Genomic DNA, 15,967 nt, shown 5'->3' on the forward strand with positions numbered 1-15,967 from the left:
TTAAGTTTATCAGCTCGATTTAAGTAAGGCAGTGAGAACTATACTAGAAAAACAAGAAAAGCAGCTTGCTCTGTGCCAGATGGGTCCAAGTTACACGGTGACCTCATTTAAACTGAAACTTCAGTTGGATGACATCCTTTCCGACAGCATATGCAAACCGTATTCCTTATTAGCCTGAGATTCTTTTTTTCCAGTCTCAGGGTAGCGCTAAGGATTTTATTTACATTGATTGCAGTTTAGTATTTTTTGTAAACTGCTTTCGGCAGAGCTGAAGTTTTAAGGCCCTGGGGTTTTACTCTGTGCTCCCAGCCTGCAAAGAAATATTGACTTTTTTTTTTTCTTTTTACTTTTTTTTTTTTTATTCCCCTTTATTTTTTTTAAAGCCTGGATAACTTTGTTTTAGCAGTTAATACTTCTCTACCATCACAATAAACAGCACCAATTTTGCTTCTATCAAAGGAAGTACACTAGAAGGCTAACATTTCAGGCCAGTCAGAGAACTTCAGAATAAATCTTTAGTTATTATTCTTACTTTTTTAATTATTATTATTATTTAAGTATGTGGTTCATTATAGTCTCTCAAAAGCTTTCTATGTGGCAAAGACCTTCCTAAATTTGGAGCATCCAATCAGTAAAAAAGCTAAAATCTGCAAAAATAGAGAAAGCATTTGTTTTACAAAACCAAAGAAATATTGACTAAAACACTTTCCTTCATTAGAGACAAAGAGCAGGAAGTTTGGATTCATATTTTAGGTGAAGCTGCTTTATAAGGGCTTGCTTCAGAAGAAACTTCTGCGCTATGTCTGTAACATTTACAAAAACTAACACATCAAAATTAACCATGACGGCGGAATCCTTCATTCAAGTGTAAAAAAGAAGAAAGTGAATTTAAGAGAAGTTTGAAAATAACCAACAAGAAAAGAAGAAGAAAAAAGAAATTTACCAGCCTTCTATGAAATAAAATTCTGTTTCTCATCAGTTTCTTCTACAGCTAAGGGTGACTAATTTCACCAAACAATATTTCTATATATTGTACTTCTACTTGTATAGTAACTTACTTCTTCACCAACATGGAAAAAAAACCAAACAAAAGAATAAAAGCATTTCCCTCAATACTGCAAGATGATTACAAAAGATGGAATTACATTTCAACTCTGCAGTGACACATCAGGCTGCAGATTTTTTATTTTCTAACCATTGATTCATTTGGCTGTATATTAAAAAAGAAAGAAAAGAAAATGTAATATCACCATACTTTTAAATATAGGTCAGTACTGACCCTAGTTTATGGGCCGTCTAAGGTTTCTCCTGCACTGCAGTTGCAACACCGCTTGAATTGATTTTCTCTGCAATGACAGCTCCAGTCAGACTGGCACCATGGCAGTCTACCAAGACATCTCATTACTATGCTAGGCAAATGACAGCAGCTGGTGTCATATTATAAAGGTGTTTTCAACAATGAAAACACAGCCCCTCAATCTTCAAGGCAACACTAAATTGTTGAGACGGTATTGTTTTTCTGTTAAGAGCATTATTTTTGGTCAAAGACCTCTTTAAAGTCTGAAATTGCCCTGCTTTTTAAATAACTAACGACCTCCTAACATTTTAAAATCGCTTTATTATCCCACCTACATTGTTTGGAAGTACTTGTTGCCAGGTAACTGTTTAGCAGCCATTTTCAAGGGCTGAAAATTTATTTTACGTGTGTAATATATATATTTAAACACACACACACACATATGGAATGTATGTATTTTGTGTGTGTGTGTATGTATATATATATTCAACGCGTGTACGGCTGAATATCTGTGTGTGTAAGTATACATATATGCACCCACGTGTGTGTGTACATGTACACATATTTGACTGTTTTCAGCATCCTGTACACTTCTGGGAATTTGCATGCTGTTCATTTGCATGGGAGGCAGTTAGCCAACCCTCACCCAAATGCAGACCTAAACTCAGTATAAAAGGTTACTGCAGTGTGGAGACGGACCCACCGAGCTGCATCACTCCTGGGCCTTGCTGCCCTCCTCCTTTAGCTCTGCCGAGCTCCCCGGCTTGACAGCTGCAAGTTCCTCCAAATTCCCAGAAGCTTCGGAGTCAATTCTGGAGCGCTTGAACCTGCGGTCAGGATACTGGCTGTTGTCAAAAGGCATGCGATGGACACAGAGAACATGGGTCTTCAGATTTCCCTTCTGAGAGGCACTGTATGGGCAGTATCTGCACTGGAAAGGCCTGTGACCTGCGTGACAGATGAGAGTTGGGTTAGGTTTTTATTATATGTATGCAGCAGCCTGACAAAACCAAACAAGCCAGAGTTTCCTCAGCTGAAATCCCTTCTGTTGGGTGGGGGACATGGCCATGTGTCTTCAGCAAGGGTAAGAAGTGTGTGCTGTTCACATGATTCCTAGTTAAAGAAACTGCATTTAAAAAACTCTCTGTTTCAGATTTTCCAGAGAAGTGCAGATATTTCACCTCCCTCCTCTGAACCAGCTGTAAATCTGTCAGCCTGTGATCCAAAATGAAACTCTGGTAAATACAGGGCAACCGCGTACGAGTCTGCCTTCTTTTACATTTGTTAATTATCTTTTTTATTGAAGTGCAATTTGAGAATGACAATGTGCAGACCCGTAGTCTGATAAACACACTTTGTCTTTGGGTGGGTTTCAGAGTAAAGAATTGTATGTTTTATTTTAATCACAGATTACTTTTTAATGGAAAGAAATAATGGATTGAGATAACAGAGGTCTCAAACCTGCAAACATTTACTCCAGTGAGATTACTCCTGTGAGTAAAGATACGAAAGCACATAAGTGTTTGCTGGACCAGGGCCCAAGGTTATCACCAGCTTTAAAATAAAATGTCCAAGCTAGATTAGAGAAGGAATGTTAATGCACAAAATCTGATAGATGCACTTGTAGGTGAAACAGCAACCGATTGCAAAAGGAAGACATGAATGAAAGATATCACTCCCCAGTAAGGCTATCAGTATACTCTCACATATTTTTCAGATTATTGTGACTTTGAATCTCCATGCTGTATCTGGTTTTGGAGGTTATATTTCAGCAATCACATTTCAACCTATGCTGGGAAGTTGTTGATGTGTTTTACTGGAACTTTATGAGCTTTGTCTCTCAAATTAACTTAAACCAGTACCATCTGAGGTCAAATGCGCTTAGCTTGCTTTAATTTGCTCAAATAAATGAATAAATAAATGTGCCAGACCATCTACATAAAGCCAGGATAAGTGAAAAACAATACCCTATCTCCACATTTGAAGAGCACATTTTCCTTTGCTGTCGTGGTACTACCTAGCGGGCATGAACTAGACACTGGAGTAGCTGGGGAGGAAGACAATGCTTTCGACTATGTGGGAAGGGGCTGGGACAATCTCACCCCAAATTTAGATGGGAATTTAACAAATAAGTACACTCGTCTGATGTTACCTGGAGTGGGAAAGCAGGGATGGGAGCCTGGGTAACTCCTGGGTTTAACCTTGCGCTGTTGCTGACACACCAGTATGAGCATCTCTAGCAAGGGTAAATTCACCTGAGCCAACATTAGTGCTCTGTGTGGCACAAACAATTTGCAATTTTTACTGTAACGTCAAAACTAACACTTGAAGGCTGAGTCCCCCAAAACGTATTGCTTGCTACACAGGGGAAAGAATCATTAGGTCCAGTCCACAGTTACTTAAGCCCCATGCCACAGGACTGCAGGCATGTTTCCTTTCTCAAGGGTGGAAAGCACCCTTCCACCCTTTGCTTTTACAAGTTGGAGAGTGCCAGAAGTGAGACCGCCCCCTCAAGGCCCCTAACCCATATATCCTGGGATTGAGTGTGGGTTGATCTTCTAGTTCTCTCCTGGGATAAAGGAAGACATTTTCCTCAACAACTTCATAAGGAAAAAGAAATTACATCCGTAAGCTGATAATCATTACAAAGTCAAATTTCAGTAGAAAATTCTATAGCCAATAGCAATGGGAGAAACCTACATAGATAATGTTACAGAAATTGGATTGGGCTTTTATAAAAAAAATCAGCTGGAAGATATGTGAAGTCAGTCAACAAAGAGATTGAAGGTGTCCCTACTGGCTTTTAGATTCAGTCCTAAAATAAATACAGGAGCACAAATATGCTTGAAATATTTTGAATATAATAGTTTTGAAAACTGGAAGCTGTCTCAAAACTGTCTGGGTATGAAAAAAGTCCAGAGAAAGTGGTTTTCGTCGTTTCAGAAAATCTAGGGTTATTTTAAAAACTCAGGAAGGAAAAAAAGAAATCTAAGAAAACTGTTACATCTTCCCCGTTGTTTGTCAGAGATGGATAAACTCACCAAGATTTACAGCTGGGTTCTGGACACTTTCTTTCCTTCTCCTTTTCCTCCTTCCTGCGTAATGCCTCTGACCGGGCATTCCCCGAGGCTCTGTTGCATATTCTGCTTGGGGAGGTGCCAAAATGCCTTTGCCAAAGTAGGAGAAATGTTGGCTAAAGGGGAAGGAGACCTGCTCCATGAAGAATTGAAGTGATTTCCCCTTTCTTCAAAGGATAGAGGCCTGCGACTGTCACATATAGTGAAATAGTGACACCAGCAGCACCAGCTCTCTTTCAGTATTCCTGTTGTTCCATTTGACCATCTGACAACTGGTTCCCTTGCTAACTTCCCTGCTAAGTTGTGACAAATGGTACAACTTATCCACCAGCCTTATTTACTCTGGTTTTATTGATGCTATGGAAGAAGCAAAAACATAATCCTGTTTATTTAGTCTTGTGTGCTGCAATGACCAGGGACTGGTGATATAATGCCGCCGGTAACTGAATGCAGAGCAATGTACAGGGAGCACAGACAGAGCAGTGGGACTCTGGGAGTGAGCATGCACAACATCCTGTGAGCCACCCTCTGAAGCCCTCAAGCATCACCACAAGAATGGAAATACACTGGAAAGTTTTAGGTAGAATTGGTACCACTAGCCAACAGTGTGAGATCTCACCAAGCAGCTCTGCTTTGCTCAAATGGCCATCCTAATTCTTTCCACCAAAGAACAAATTCTGAATAAGGAATCCACAAGCATGGATGGAGCTTACCACCTCACACACACCAGACTAAAAGCAAACTCTTCCTGCCCATCACCGAAGCAAGTTCAGACCCATGCAATTCCATGCAGAGAATGTAATTTATTAAATCAATGCAGTTTAATAAATCAGACAATATAAAGAGCACCTACAAGGATTCAGTTCTGCATTGCCTCCCCCACAACTTACTCTTCAGGCCATCAAAATTTCACATCACTGCCTTGTGAAAAGTAAGTACACAATAAGTTAATTTGTATTGTCACTGTGCAGTACAACTGTGGTAAAGAGCACATTCATTTTTAATCTGGTATGAATAATATATAAATATGTATACAGAGTGAGGGTCATAGGAAAGCAAGTGGTACATTGTTTACAGCAGAAGTAGTACAAAAAACTAGAGATTATTCTCACTTGCAAAGATAACAATATCTGCAGTTTGCTTGTAACTAAGGGGTGAAGGAAAATGCCTATTTCTCTTAGGTATCCCACCCGTTAATTTTAGCTCAAAAACTTCTTGTGGGCACTAGGCTCTGAAAATAACCCTTCTCAGATAAGTTGGCAATAAATTCATAATGTTTTATCTAGCAGTGGTTGGTAGGTTCTCTCCTAGCCAGCTATACTTCATATATATTTTACCCACTCTATATCTTCCAATAAAATTATATGAAAGCCCTTCAGAGAAAAAAAAAAAAAAAAAAAAAAAAGAAGAAATCCTCCTGATAGTTCAGGAGATCATGTGTAATGCATTGCATTTGTAGTAAGGAGAATTAGACTGAAGGTGGGCCAGCTAGGTGGGACAAACTATGGTGCACAGACTATGGAGGACAATGTATTGTTTGCAGCTGAAATAATCCTGCTGTGGAGCAATGTTCTATGAAGCCTGTGACTGAGCATGTGCTCCGGGTGGAAGCTGACAGTCTAACGAAATGGAACAGCAGAAAATAGTAATTAAAAAAAATAGCTAAAATGATAAAGGTCACTGGACTCAAAGAATGTTTTTAGAATGTACCGATTTCCCCAGGAAAGGTGATTACCTCCAGTACCTGCGGAAACCACTCCTCTGAACATGATCTAAACCTTCAAGGATCAAACCCACCATGGCAGCAGTGCTGAGATGACCTAGGATTATCATCTTCTCTAGCTTTGACTGTACCTTGGAGAGAGCAAGGAGTGTGGATGGAAGGCATTTTCTGGTTAGGACGGGGAAATTTTGTGTGGGAAAAATCTCTTAAGGTTTGAAACCAGTCCACCTTTTAAAAAAATATATGCTGCTTTGTTAATTTAGGCTTTGATAAGAAAAAAAAAAAAAAGTTTGTTTTCTTTTCTTTCAAGTTTGTGATCTGATATGTTGCTTTGTGACACATCATGTCAGCCTGCATCAGTCACATCTCGTTAGGTTTCATAACGTGGCATGACTGATGCAGCCCAACATGGTGCATTAGCTGAACAGAGTCAGAAAATGCAGATTCTGAGAAAGACATGGATCTCAAACTCTGGGGCTTAGGACGATGTAAAGGGAAGTGTATTTAAAGCAGGGTCCTTGGATTGAAACAAAGCCATTGCCCATGAGTTGTGAAGGATTCAAATACTTGCCAAAACTATTTTGCTTTGTCTTATCTTTAAAACTCAAAATGTATTATTGGAACACATAAAAAGTCAGTGTCAACAAAGTGTCATTTGGTTACTTACTGTTATCCAAACACCATTAACAGTTACTAATTTATTAACTTTGATATGGATCCATTATTTAAGATTAGCACAAAGCAATACACAGATCAGGAAGAGAGAAAGAATGATGAATACTAAAATCTTTTTCATTAAAAATAATCATTTACATGGTCAAGCTGCATTAATTCTCCACTTCTGAAAATATTTGATCAGCATCCAAATTCTATAAAAATTTCCACAAAGAAACATCTTATTTTTGTGGTATTACAGGCACATATGTAGGGGTTTGCACTAAAACGTAAAAATGGGCATTGAACTAGTCACATGAATAAGATCAGGAATCTATTCCAGATTGTTAAAAGTGTACTAATCACAGCAAAATCATGGCTTTCTCCCAAAGCAGCAAGAAAATGGTAATTTGAAAGAAAAATGCCAATAATACATCACACACAAGCCGTCTGTTGTCCCCACTACACCACTTTTTATTATATTGCATATGTGTACATATATACACACAGATACATGCATACAGACACACAGACACACAATTTAATGCATAAATTTAGGGAAAAGGCAGAAGAGCAATAAAATGATGAACAGAAAACAAATGCTGTGCAATGTACTATAAATTATAATTAAGTCCTGAATAAAATGTGTTTCTTAGATATGACATTTGTTCCCCTAAAATGCAAAAATGGCCATGATTATCTGACAGAATGTTTTCCCTTAAATGGCCAATGGCTATAGCACTTACTGCGATGCAATCCAGCAAACTCATTTCAGATTTTTTTGCCTGGTTTAAGAATATCCTTTCAGAGAAAATAAAAAATAACAGCAATTACCTCTTTAAAACAAATAAATTACTCCCTCACTAAAAAATATTTGAAAAGCCTCAAAGGTTTGAATTTCTTGGAGGCAAATCTCTTTAGCTGAGATGTTGGACATTGAAGATCTGGACTTGACCTTCTGGGCTGCTGTAGCAATCCCAAATGGCCAGGACCACCTGTGGCCATGACGAGGCACTCTTGCAGGACCAGCTGCAGTGGCTTAGGATGGATGGCCACTGCCTCCCGCACCATGAAGCTCAGTCCCACAAGGTTGCTGGTGGAACGGTCCCTATAATCACACATCTGCTGCAGTGCAAAGTCAGCAAGCTGCATTCAAACCTATAGTGAGCCTGGACCTCCCTGGGAAGAGCTGCTTTATATCTTTTTTCCTACACAAGCTTGCATCTGAGGTACAATCATCTTTAAACAGATGAAGTGTGCACTGCCACAGCAGTAACAGCAGGCAGTGTAGGAAGAAAGACTTTTCAAGCGTCTCCAGTTCTCTGCAAGTGACCACTGGGCTGAACTTCAAGCTTTCTCAGGCCAGGTCCCAAGAATCTTGGTGAACGCTGCCATTTTAAAGTAACACTATTACAGCATAATAACAAGCATTTTCAAAGGGAGACTATTTTCATTTAAATCTCGGCCAGCGTGATTTCCTTCTTTTAATGTATAAATTTTCATAAATACATTTACTATCCACTGTAAACATCCCTGGTACTGCCTGCATTACCCAAGAGAGCAGAATGGCTCTAAAGCAGTCTCGTGGTTTAAGCCCAGTATGCAACTCAGCCACACAGCCCTTGCTCACTTCCTCCCCTTCCTTCCCCTGCTCCTGGAGAGATGTGGAGGAGAATCAAAAGAACGTAACTCTCACGGGTTGAGATAAGAACAGCCCAGTAACTGAGGTATAACACAAACCACTGCTTCTACCACGAATAATGATAAGGGAAATAACAAGGGGAGAGAACACAACCGCTAACCATGTGCCGACCAATACCCAGCCCAACCCCAGCAGTGATCTAGCCCTTCCGGGTAACTACACCCAGTTTATACAGTTTATATAGTGGGCATGATGTGCTGTGGTATGGAATACCTCTTTGGTTAGTTTGGGTCAGGTGTCCTGCCTCTGCTTCCTCCTGGCTTCCCCTCCTCCCTGGCAGAGCATGAGACTCAGAAAGTCCTTGGTCAGAGTAAACATTACTGAGCAGCAACTAAAAACATTGGTGTTATCAGCGTTGTTCCCAGGCTGAAAGTCAAAAACACAGCAGTGCACCAGCTACTAAGAAGGAGAAAAATGACTGCTACTGCTGAACCCAGGACAAGCAGCCATTCTGATCTGCAGCACAACAGTACGGATGGGAAAATACTGAATAAATATATTTGTCCAATAGACAATAATGGCTCTGATTGAGCCATTCCACATTGTTGGTCTCAAAATATGATTTTATGAAATCCCCCAAATACAAGACAGATTAAAGTACATCCAATCGCATTCATATATGTAATTAAAGTTTTTATAAAACAATTGAAAAGTATATGTTTATTTATACACAGGTCCAGAACCAACCAAGAACCAGACCAGCTACTGAAATTCCCCTCACTAATACAAAGCAGACAATTGTAGGGGCAGCTTAGGTCTGAACACATGAACTGCCATCTGGAAAAGCCTTTTTCTTGCTGTGGATTAGAGGAAAGATCTTAATTAGGGGAGGATAAGCTTGGGGTGAAAACCCATCTTATGGGAAAACACAGCCACTAGCTTGATAATAAATGAACACATTATGGACAGCTGGAAAACTTGCTCTAAAACTAATAGGACTTATGCACTTGTGAAGTCTACTGTGGCAGGTTAGCGATCCAGATGGAATCCCCTGTAAGGATTAATGTGGTGCAAGGCATGGTCCCAAGGCCAGCACCCACCCCAAAGCCATCATGTGGCACCGTGGCCCTGCTGCTTCGCCAAGATGAACATTCAGTCTACAAGCGCCTGTAATAGTAGGGAGGCAAGTTATTGAACTATTTCTGGCTGCAGAAGAGCTGGAGAATGAAAAGGCCTAATGCCTATCTAATTTGTTTCAAGGATTTTAACTTAGGGAAAAAAAATAAATAAATCCATTCATTAGATCAAATTAAACCCTCAGGTACCTACATGGCATTTCTGAAATGTAATCAAAGGTGGAGTCTGCTCTTGATTTAGTACATTATACAGTGTTTGGTGTTTCTGAATAGGTATTTTAACTTGCTGATGAGTATACTAAAGGGTTTAATGATGACAAGCAAAAGCAAAAGTTGGTGCTATACTTTGTCTTTAACACATATTATTAAAAGATTAAGTTAATTTCACACATTCCCCCTAAACTAAAAGCTGCACTTAAAGCAGCAGTTCAATTCCTGTCTCAAAAAGTTACAATCACTAATTAACACACACTAAATTTTATTTTAAAAGCAAAAGAAGAAGAAAAATCCACCAACAACCAACCCTGATCCGTGAAACAGCCAAAGGTAGATCAGCGTGACACAAAGGCTGGAAACAGTGTGACAGTTACCTGGATATGCACGATATAAAGAAGCAAGGAAAAAATTCTACCACTGTCCTTCATACATACGCCTTTAACTCACTAAACAAAGCAGTCACAAAATTATGGAAAACATCACTAATTTAATACTTGTTACCTTTGTTATATAGGGCATGGAAATTGTAATTATTTGGAGGTAGATGGAGGAACTCTCTAGCCCTCAGCATCACACCAGATACAAGCAAATTACAAAATGGTCAGTGAAGCCACTCACGGTATAACAGGGACTTGCAGTTCTGAGAAAATAAACATTTCCCATTACTTGCAGAGCTGATAAAGTAACAGGATTACTCAACTCCAGACACTTAGCAAAGAATTTGTTTCTTTTACAGAAGAGTAAGCTTTTCACACAGGGGCTTTTGATTTTGACAGGAAATGGATCTTTTCTTTGAGAAAAGGAAAAGCATCAGCAGAATAGCTGAAAAGGTCCTCCTAAACAAATCTTAAACATTACATGAAACTCGTGGGACAAAATGTTGAAAAACAGCTGAAAGCTTTGCTTTCTAAGGATCAGTGTATTCCAGCCCTTCACAGCAGAGACCCCCTCCACAACAGCATACCAGTTGGGTTTTGACATGACAACATGGGTTACGAGCCCAGTGCTCCAAATGAGGTTAGTGGGAATGCTGTCATTGACTGAGCTTGAAATGCCAGACTATCACTGTCCCGTGCTTTGGGAAATTTAATTACATTTAATTTTTCATATTTATTTACTTTGGTTTATACACATAAGTAGAGGACATAGTTCTTATCAAGGGCATGAGGTACTTGTTGTAAAGAGCAAGCCACCTCCCACTAAATTTATAATGGCAGTGGTTATGACAATTTAGAAAATCCTCAATCATAATCCCCTTAGTAATCCTAAACTCAGAACAGCTTGTCCAAAAAATGCCAGCATCCATCTCCAGCCATGCTGCCCATGCTAGCACCAATTCTTATTCTCCCAAAGCCAGCACTTCCCTTCATATCTGTAGCCTGGGACCCTTCACATGAGAAGAGGGAGGTACCTGAGCCCAGGGCATACAGGGATGACAGCCCCTCTTTCTCTTCCTCTTTTCAACAACCTTCTCTTTCTCTCATGCTCTGGGCATCCAAATAGACTGCAGCTAATGGAATGTATTTCAACGGTAAGTGGCAGGCTTTTCTTTAATATTAACTAACCCTGAGTTCTTCTGATTATCAAAATTACATGTTCAGAGTCCCACCTTTGCCTTTACTTACATATTTCAATTAATTGTGATGTCTATTCACTCCTTTAGTTATTTTAATCACATCAATAACATTCCCATTCTAACCCCCTTGAGCAAAATATCTCAGTTTTCCTACTAGGTCATTCACAAGTTTTCTGTCTAATGTTCTGTCATATTTTTTAATTGTCTCAGTAAATATTTATTATTTCAGGGAGCATTTAGGACTCCTGGAATGAAGCTCTATTTGAATTTAATGTACCTATAATTTCCCAGAATAAATGCTATACTGGTAGCACTGGGATTTTAGTAAAGAGATCATGCAATTCAGAGGTGCCAATAGGAAAGGTCTTGTCAGTGATGATATTTTGCTTCCAAATGTCCTTTATTCTAGCGATTTATAAATACAATAGCATTTTCTCTTTCACTCTGGGCAACTATCTTGAGCTTATCTATTTTATTTGGTGGAATGGAATTTAAAAAAATGCCGTACTCAGCTTTCTAAATTTCTCCTGCCCACATTTCAACGTGTCACATCCTCAGTTGGTGCTGCACAGGACAGCCACACACTCTGTGCCATGCACAGACTGCCCCTCTAAGCATAGCCAGGTAAAGACCAGAAGCCTCCTCATCAGCTCCATGGTCCACAAATCACCTGAATGGGAAGGGATGGAATTATCACACGCTGTAATGCTTCCTGAAGTGAGGCCCCAAAATAAAATCATTGCTTTCCATGTGCATGATGTCACTCAGGCTAAGCATTTTCTCCTATAATTGTAGGTGCTGCTTTGTTACATAACTGAGGTAATTTAGATGCTGTTTTGGCACATTACAAGTTGTCATGTACCTCATGATTCTTCATCTACAGCTACATGTTAATAAAGAGCCTGAGGAAAACCAAAACACTTTAAATAAATTAATATCCAGGATAGTGAATAGTTAATATTTCTAATTATCCACGAGTAGCACACAACTTCACTAATTATTCCACTAAAACATTACTATTATCTGGTTATGGGATTTTGTGAGCCTAGTTCACAGCACAACTCATTACAGGCAATGCTGCAGCAGTATGTGCCATTGCTGCACTGAATTACCAGAGTGTAGCCTGCGTGGGGACTCCCAGCAGCCCACCTCTCACAAGGCATCTCCTGTAGGTGTACCTACAGCTAATGCCTCTGTGGGGAAAAAAATACATTATATTTTTATCATATCCCATCCAACAGCTCAGGAGCTCAAACAGTAAAAATTAAAATGCTGCAAAGAATAAATTGAGCATTAACTTTGCAGGACCTCTCCTCCTGGAAAGTGCGGTTGATGCTGTTGCAGAAAAAGTGTCTTTTTTATTAAGTCACAAAGGAAATGCTTTCTCCCTTTCTCTTTTCTATAAAAGGCTCTCTAAAATGAAAGGTGTCAGACTTTGCTTTTTCTTCTTGGCATGATCCAGAATGTATGGCTGAGGAATGACAGATGTCTGCAACCAGCTGCAATGAAGCATGCTAAAGTTTCAGTCTAATCCACTTATTTCACTGCAGTCACGTAAACCAAAACAAATGGGCAGTGCCTTACATTATAAAAACACAGCAGCATTACTTTGTTGCATAATGTAGCTGATACGCCATCTTTTTATCATTTTTTCTACTGCAGAAAGAATTCACCTTTTTATTAAAAATAGCCCCTGAAAGTTCTCCTTTCTGCTCACCTCGATTTTTTTCTTTTAGTGTCACAGCAGTCTTGCTATGCCCCATGCATTACTCAATATGCTGCTATTATAAAAACACTGGAATATTTTTCCAGGGAAGACTGCTTTTCTTTTTAAAGGCATGATCTGATTCAAAAGCCACCGGGCCTGATTCTGTTCTTGTATCCTTGTTCCCAGCCCACGGTTTGAACAGCTCTGAGCGTGGGCAGGATTGGACCCACCATTACACCAGTATGTGTTTTGGTTTTTAACAAGTGCACCAAGCACCTACTCTTACTGGGTAACAATCCCCATGTCTCTGCTTTTTGCTGATCAAACTGGAAATGCCAGCAGAGACACAACTAATAGCTTTAAATCTACTTGACTCACCTCATTCAAAAAAACCCCTCTTTTAATGAGGAGCAAAAGTCTTTGCCAATGTGTACTGAAGCTCCTGAAAGACCCCCTATTCCGTTATGCCAGAGGGAGGATAACCTAAGTGAACATGGCATTGCTTCCTGGGAAGGGAGACCCTGCTTCACTCCAGCATGTAGTGCAGCAACCTTTTGAACCCTCTCTCCTTTAATCCTTGTAAGGAAAGGGAAAGGATGAGGAGTCCTGTGGCTCCCTCCCTGCCAGCAGTTTCAACAGCTGGGAAGCACTCACTCTTTCAGAGCAATTCATAAAAAAAGATGTGTTGGATTTCGCCTATGGCAGAATGGTGTACGATTTCTGGCCCTTCAGGCTAAAACAATAAATGCAAAGAGGAAAATTTGAGATTTCCCCCCTTAAACTTCCCACAACAACCTCAGCAAAACCACATGACTTGTCTTGTACAATCTCCCTGGTGTTTTCAGTGCTACTTTGGCAGGAAATCAGAATTACTGTTATATAAATTCCATCTGATGCCAGAGCTACCATCTGTGAGTAAAACTGCTTCACCTACGTCTGCCGGCAAAGCCACTCTCCCAGAGACAAGGGAGAAGGGGAAAAAAAATTTGATTAATTTGCAGAATGCTTGTGATTTGCTCATATATTATTATAACTGCTCATCAGCACATGACAAATTCCCAGCACTCTGCACAGGAACCCGTACAGTTTCAGCAGTTTTTTGCGTCGGCACCTGACAGACTGCAAAGCCACTAATGACTTTCAGATGCTTACAAACAGTAATTCTATCTTCAGAATAAAAAGAAAAATCCGTAGGAAGAAAAGAGTAGAGTTAGTCTATTCCATTTCCTTCCTGTATATCAACATGATTTAACATTTCGGGGCAGCAGCGGTTCCAGGATCACAACACGGCTGCTCCTTGCCTGTAAAAGACAAAGACTGCCAATCTCAGGGGGAAAGGTGGAAGCAAAAGCCAGTCTCCGAAGGCTTTTGCTAAACCAGCTCCACAGAGAGCCAGATACAAAGCAGGTAGGCTAGGAAAAGGCACACCTACCCTGCGGTACTGACATAAAACACCAGCTCTCCCCAGCACTCCTGAATTCCATATCTATTTTCCTATTTTAATACTTCTGATAACCTTGTGCATTTTCAGGGAATACATCTGCTTCCTAACTGCAGCCGAAATGTTTTTTTTCCCCTTTAAAACTATGATTATGCCTTCTGAAGCACTGTCTGTGTGCTTGATTGCCTGTTTTAGATTAGAGATTTTAGCAAAGAAACAAAGACTTCAGAGTGCACATCAGTCCTGCATATGAGAAACCACAGAAGGAATAAGCAATAAAATGTGATGCACCATCTGTCCACAAACAATAACCTGGATGTTCTGAAGGCTTACAAATTATTTAGCACACAACCTCACCGAATTATAGGACCCTTAAATAGAGCAATAGACTGGGAATGAGAACCTCTTTGATGTCCTTTAGTATTTTTTTCCCCCCCAACTCAGCCCTCGATTGATTGCTAACAGTGGAGGTATTTCTCAATGACTGTTGGAGCAACTTGATTTTTATTAAGCAGCTCTCCGTAGAATATTTTGCCACAGATTTGAACAGTGGGGTATACGCTGCCTCTCTGGCCCTAGCCTGCTGCAAACAGATTGTTAATCAAAAGACAGTCTAAAAGAATAGTCAGTTGGGAAATTCAGTCCTAAGGGCAAAATGCTGCCCTCGGTACTCATGCGCAACTCCCACTGGCTGCCACAGGAGCTCATAGGAATGCTCAGTGAGGAATTTGACTTTATTAAGTACTAGAAGGTTTCTGACTGGACTCTTGTGGAACAAATCTCTAACAAAGAATCAGATTTTCCCCCTTTCTCCCTCCCCTCCCCAAATTGTTTCCTGCTCCAATTAAAAATAAAATGACATTTTTCTTAGCTGTCATGCTGAAGCACAGTGATCTTGCATGCAAAATGCATTAGCAACTGAGCACACTCCAGGTACTGTAAACTGGAGTATGTCAAAGCTACTGGATCCCCAGACAAACCTGGCAGCCCTCAGCAATCTGCACATATACCAAAATCAAGACATTCAGAGATTAGCGTTTGGGCTAGAGGATTTTGGTTCACCACATTTAACTGCAATATCATGTAAAAAAACCACCAAATGAATATAAAAATTACTTCTTTTTTTTTTTAATATGCAGTGGATTGCAAGATTTCTAAGTCTACAGTTTCATTCAACCTATCTCTATGTTATAAATTCCTGAGCTTTTAGTGAACACTAGCATTTGCTTTTTTCCTATCAAAGCACACCTCTACACACATGCTCCAAAATAAATTAGCATCCCTAAAAGCCACACAGTTAATTTTAAAAAGGAAGAGCTTTGTTACCATTTATTAACAACCTGCCCTAAATATTTCTTTTGCTTTGGTTTACATAGACTTTTTTTTCTGCAGCTTTTCTTAACACAACATTTCCCAAGCCAGCTCTCAGCTAACAAACATCCAGACCAACCTACCTAAGGCCTTCATAGTATGCTCTTTACTCTTTGGTGTAGATGG

General features: G+C 39.8%; 1 protein-coding gene across 1 annotated transcript in view; it reads right to left on the reverse strand.

Annotated features, from left to right (window-relative positions):
* Positions 1 to 1,821: 1,821 nt before the first annotated feature.
* The window catches only part of ZNF536 (zinc finger protein 536), a 184,507-nt gene continuing 170,361 nt past the window's right edge, over positions 1,822 to 15,967 (reverse strand). The window contains exon 4 of the mRNA XM_065662622.1: positions 1,822 to 2,245. Coding sequence (XP_065518694.1) covers positions 2,010 to 2,245 — 236 coding nt within the window. The 3' untranslated portion in view covers positions 1,822 to 2,009. The remainder of the gene's footprint in view (positions 2,246 to 15,967) is intronic.

Source organism: Lathamus discolor, chromosome Z (assembly GCF_037157495.1).
Source record: "Lathamus discolor isolate bLatDis1 chromosome Z, bLatDis1.hap1, whole genome shotgun sequence".
In the NCBI taxonomy this organism is placed as follows: Eukaryota; Metazoa; Chordata; class Aves; order Psittaciformes; family Psittacidae; genus Lathamus; species Lathamus discolor.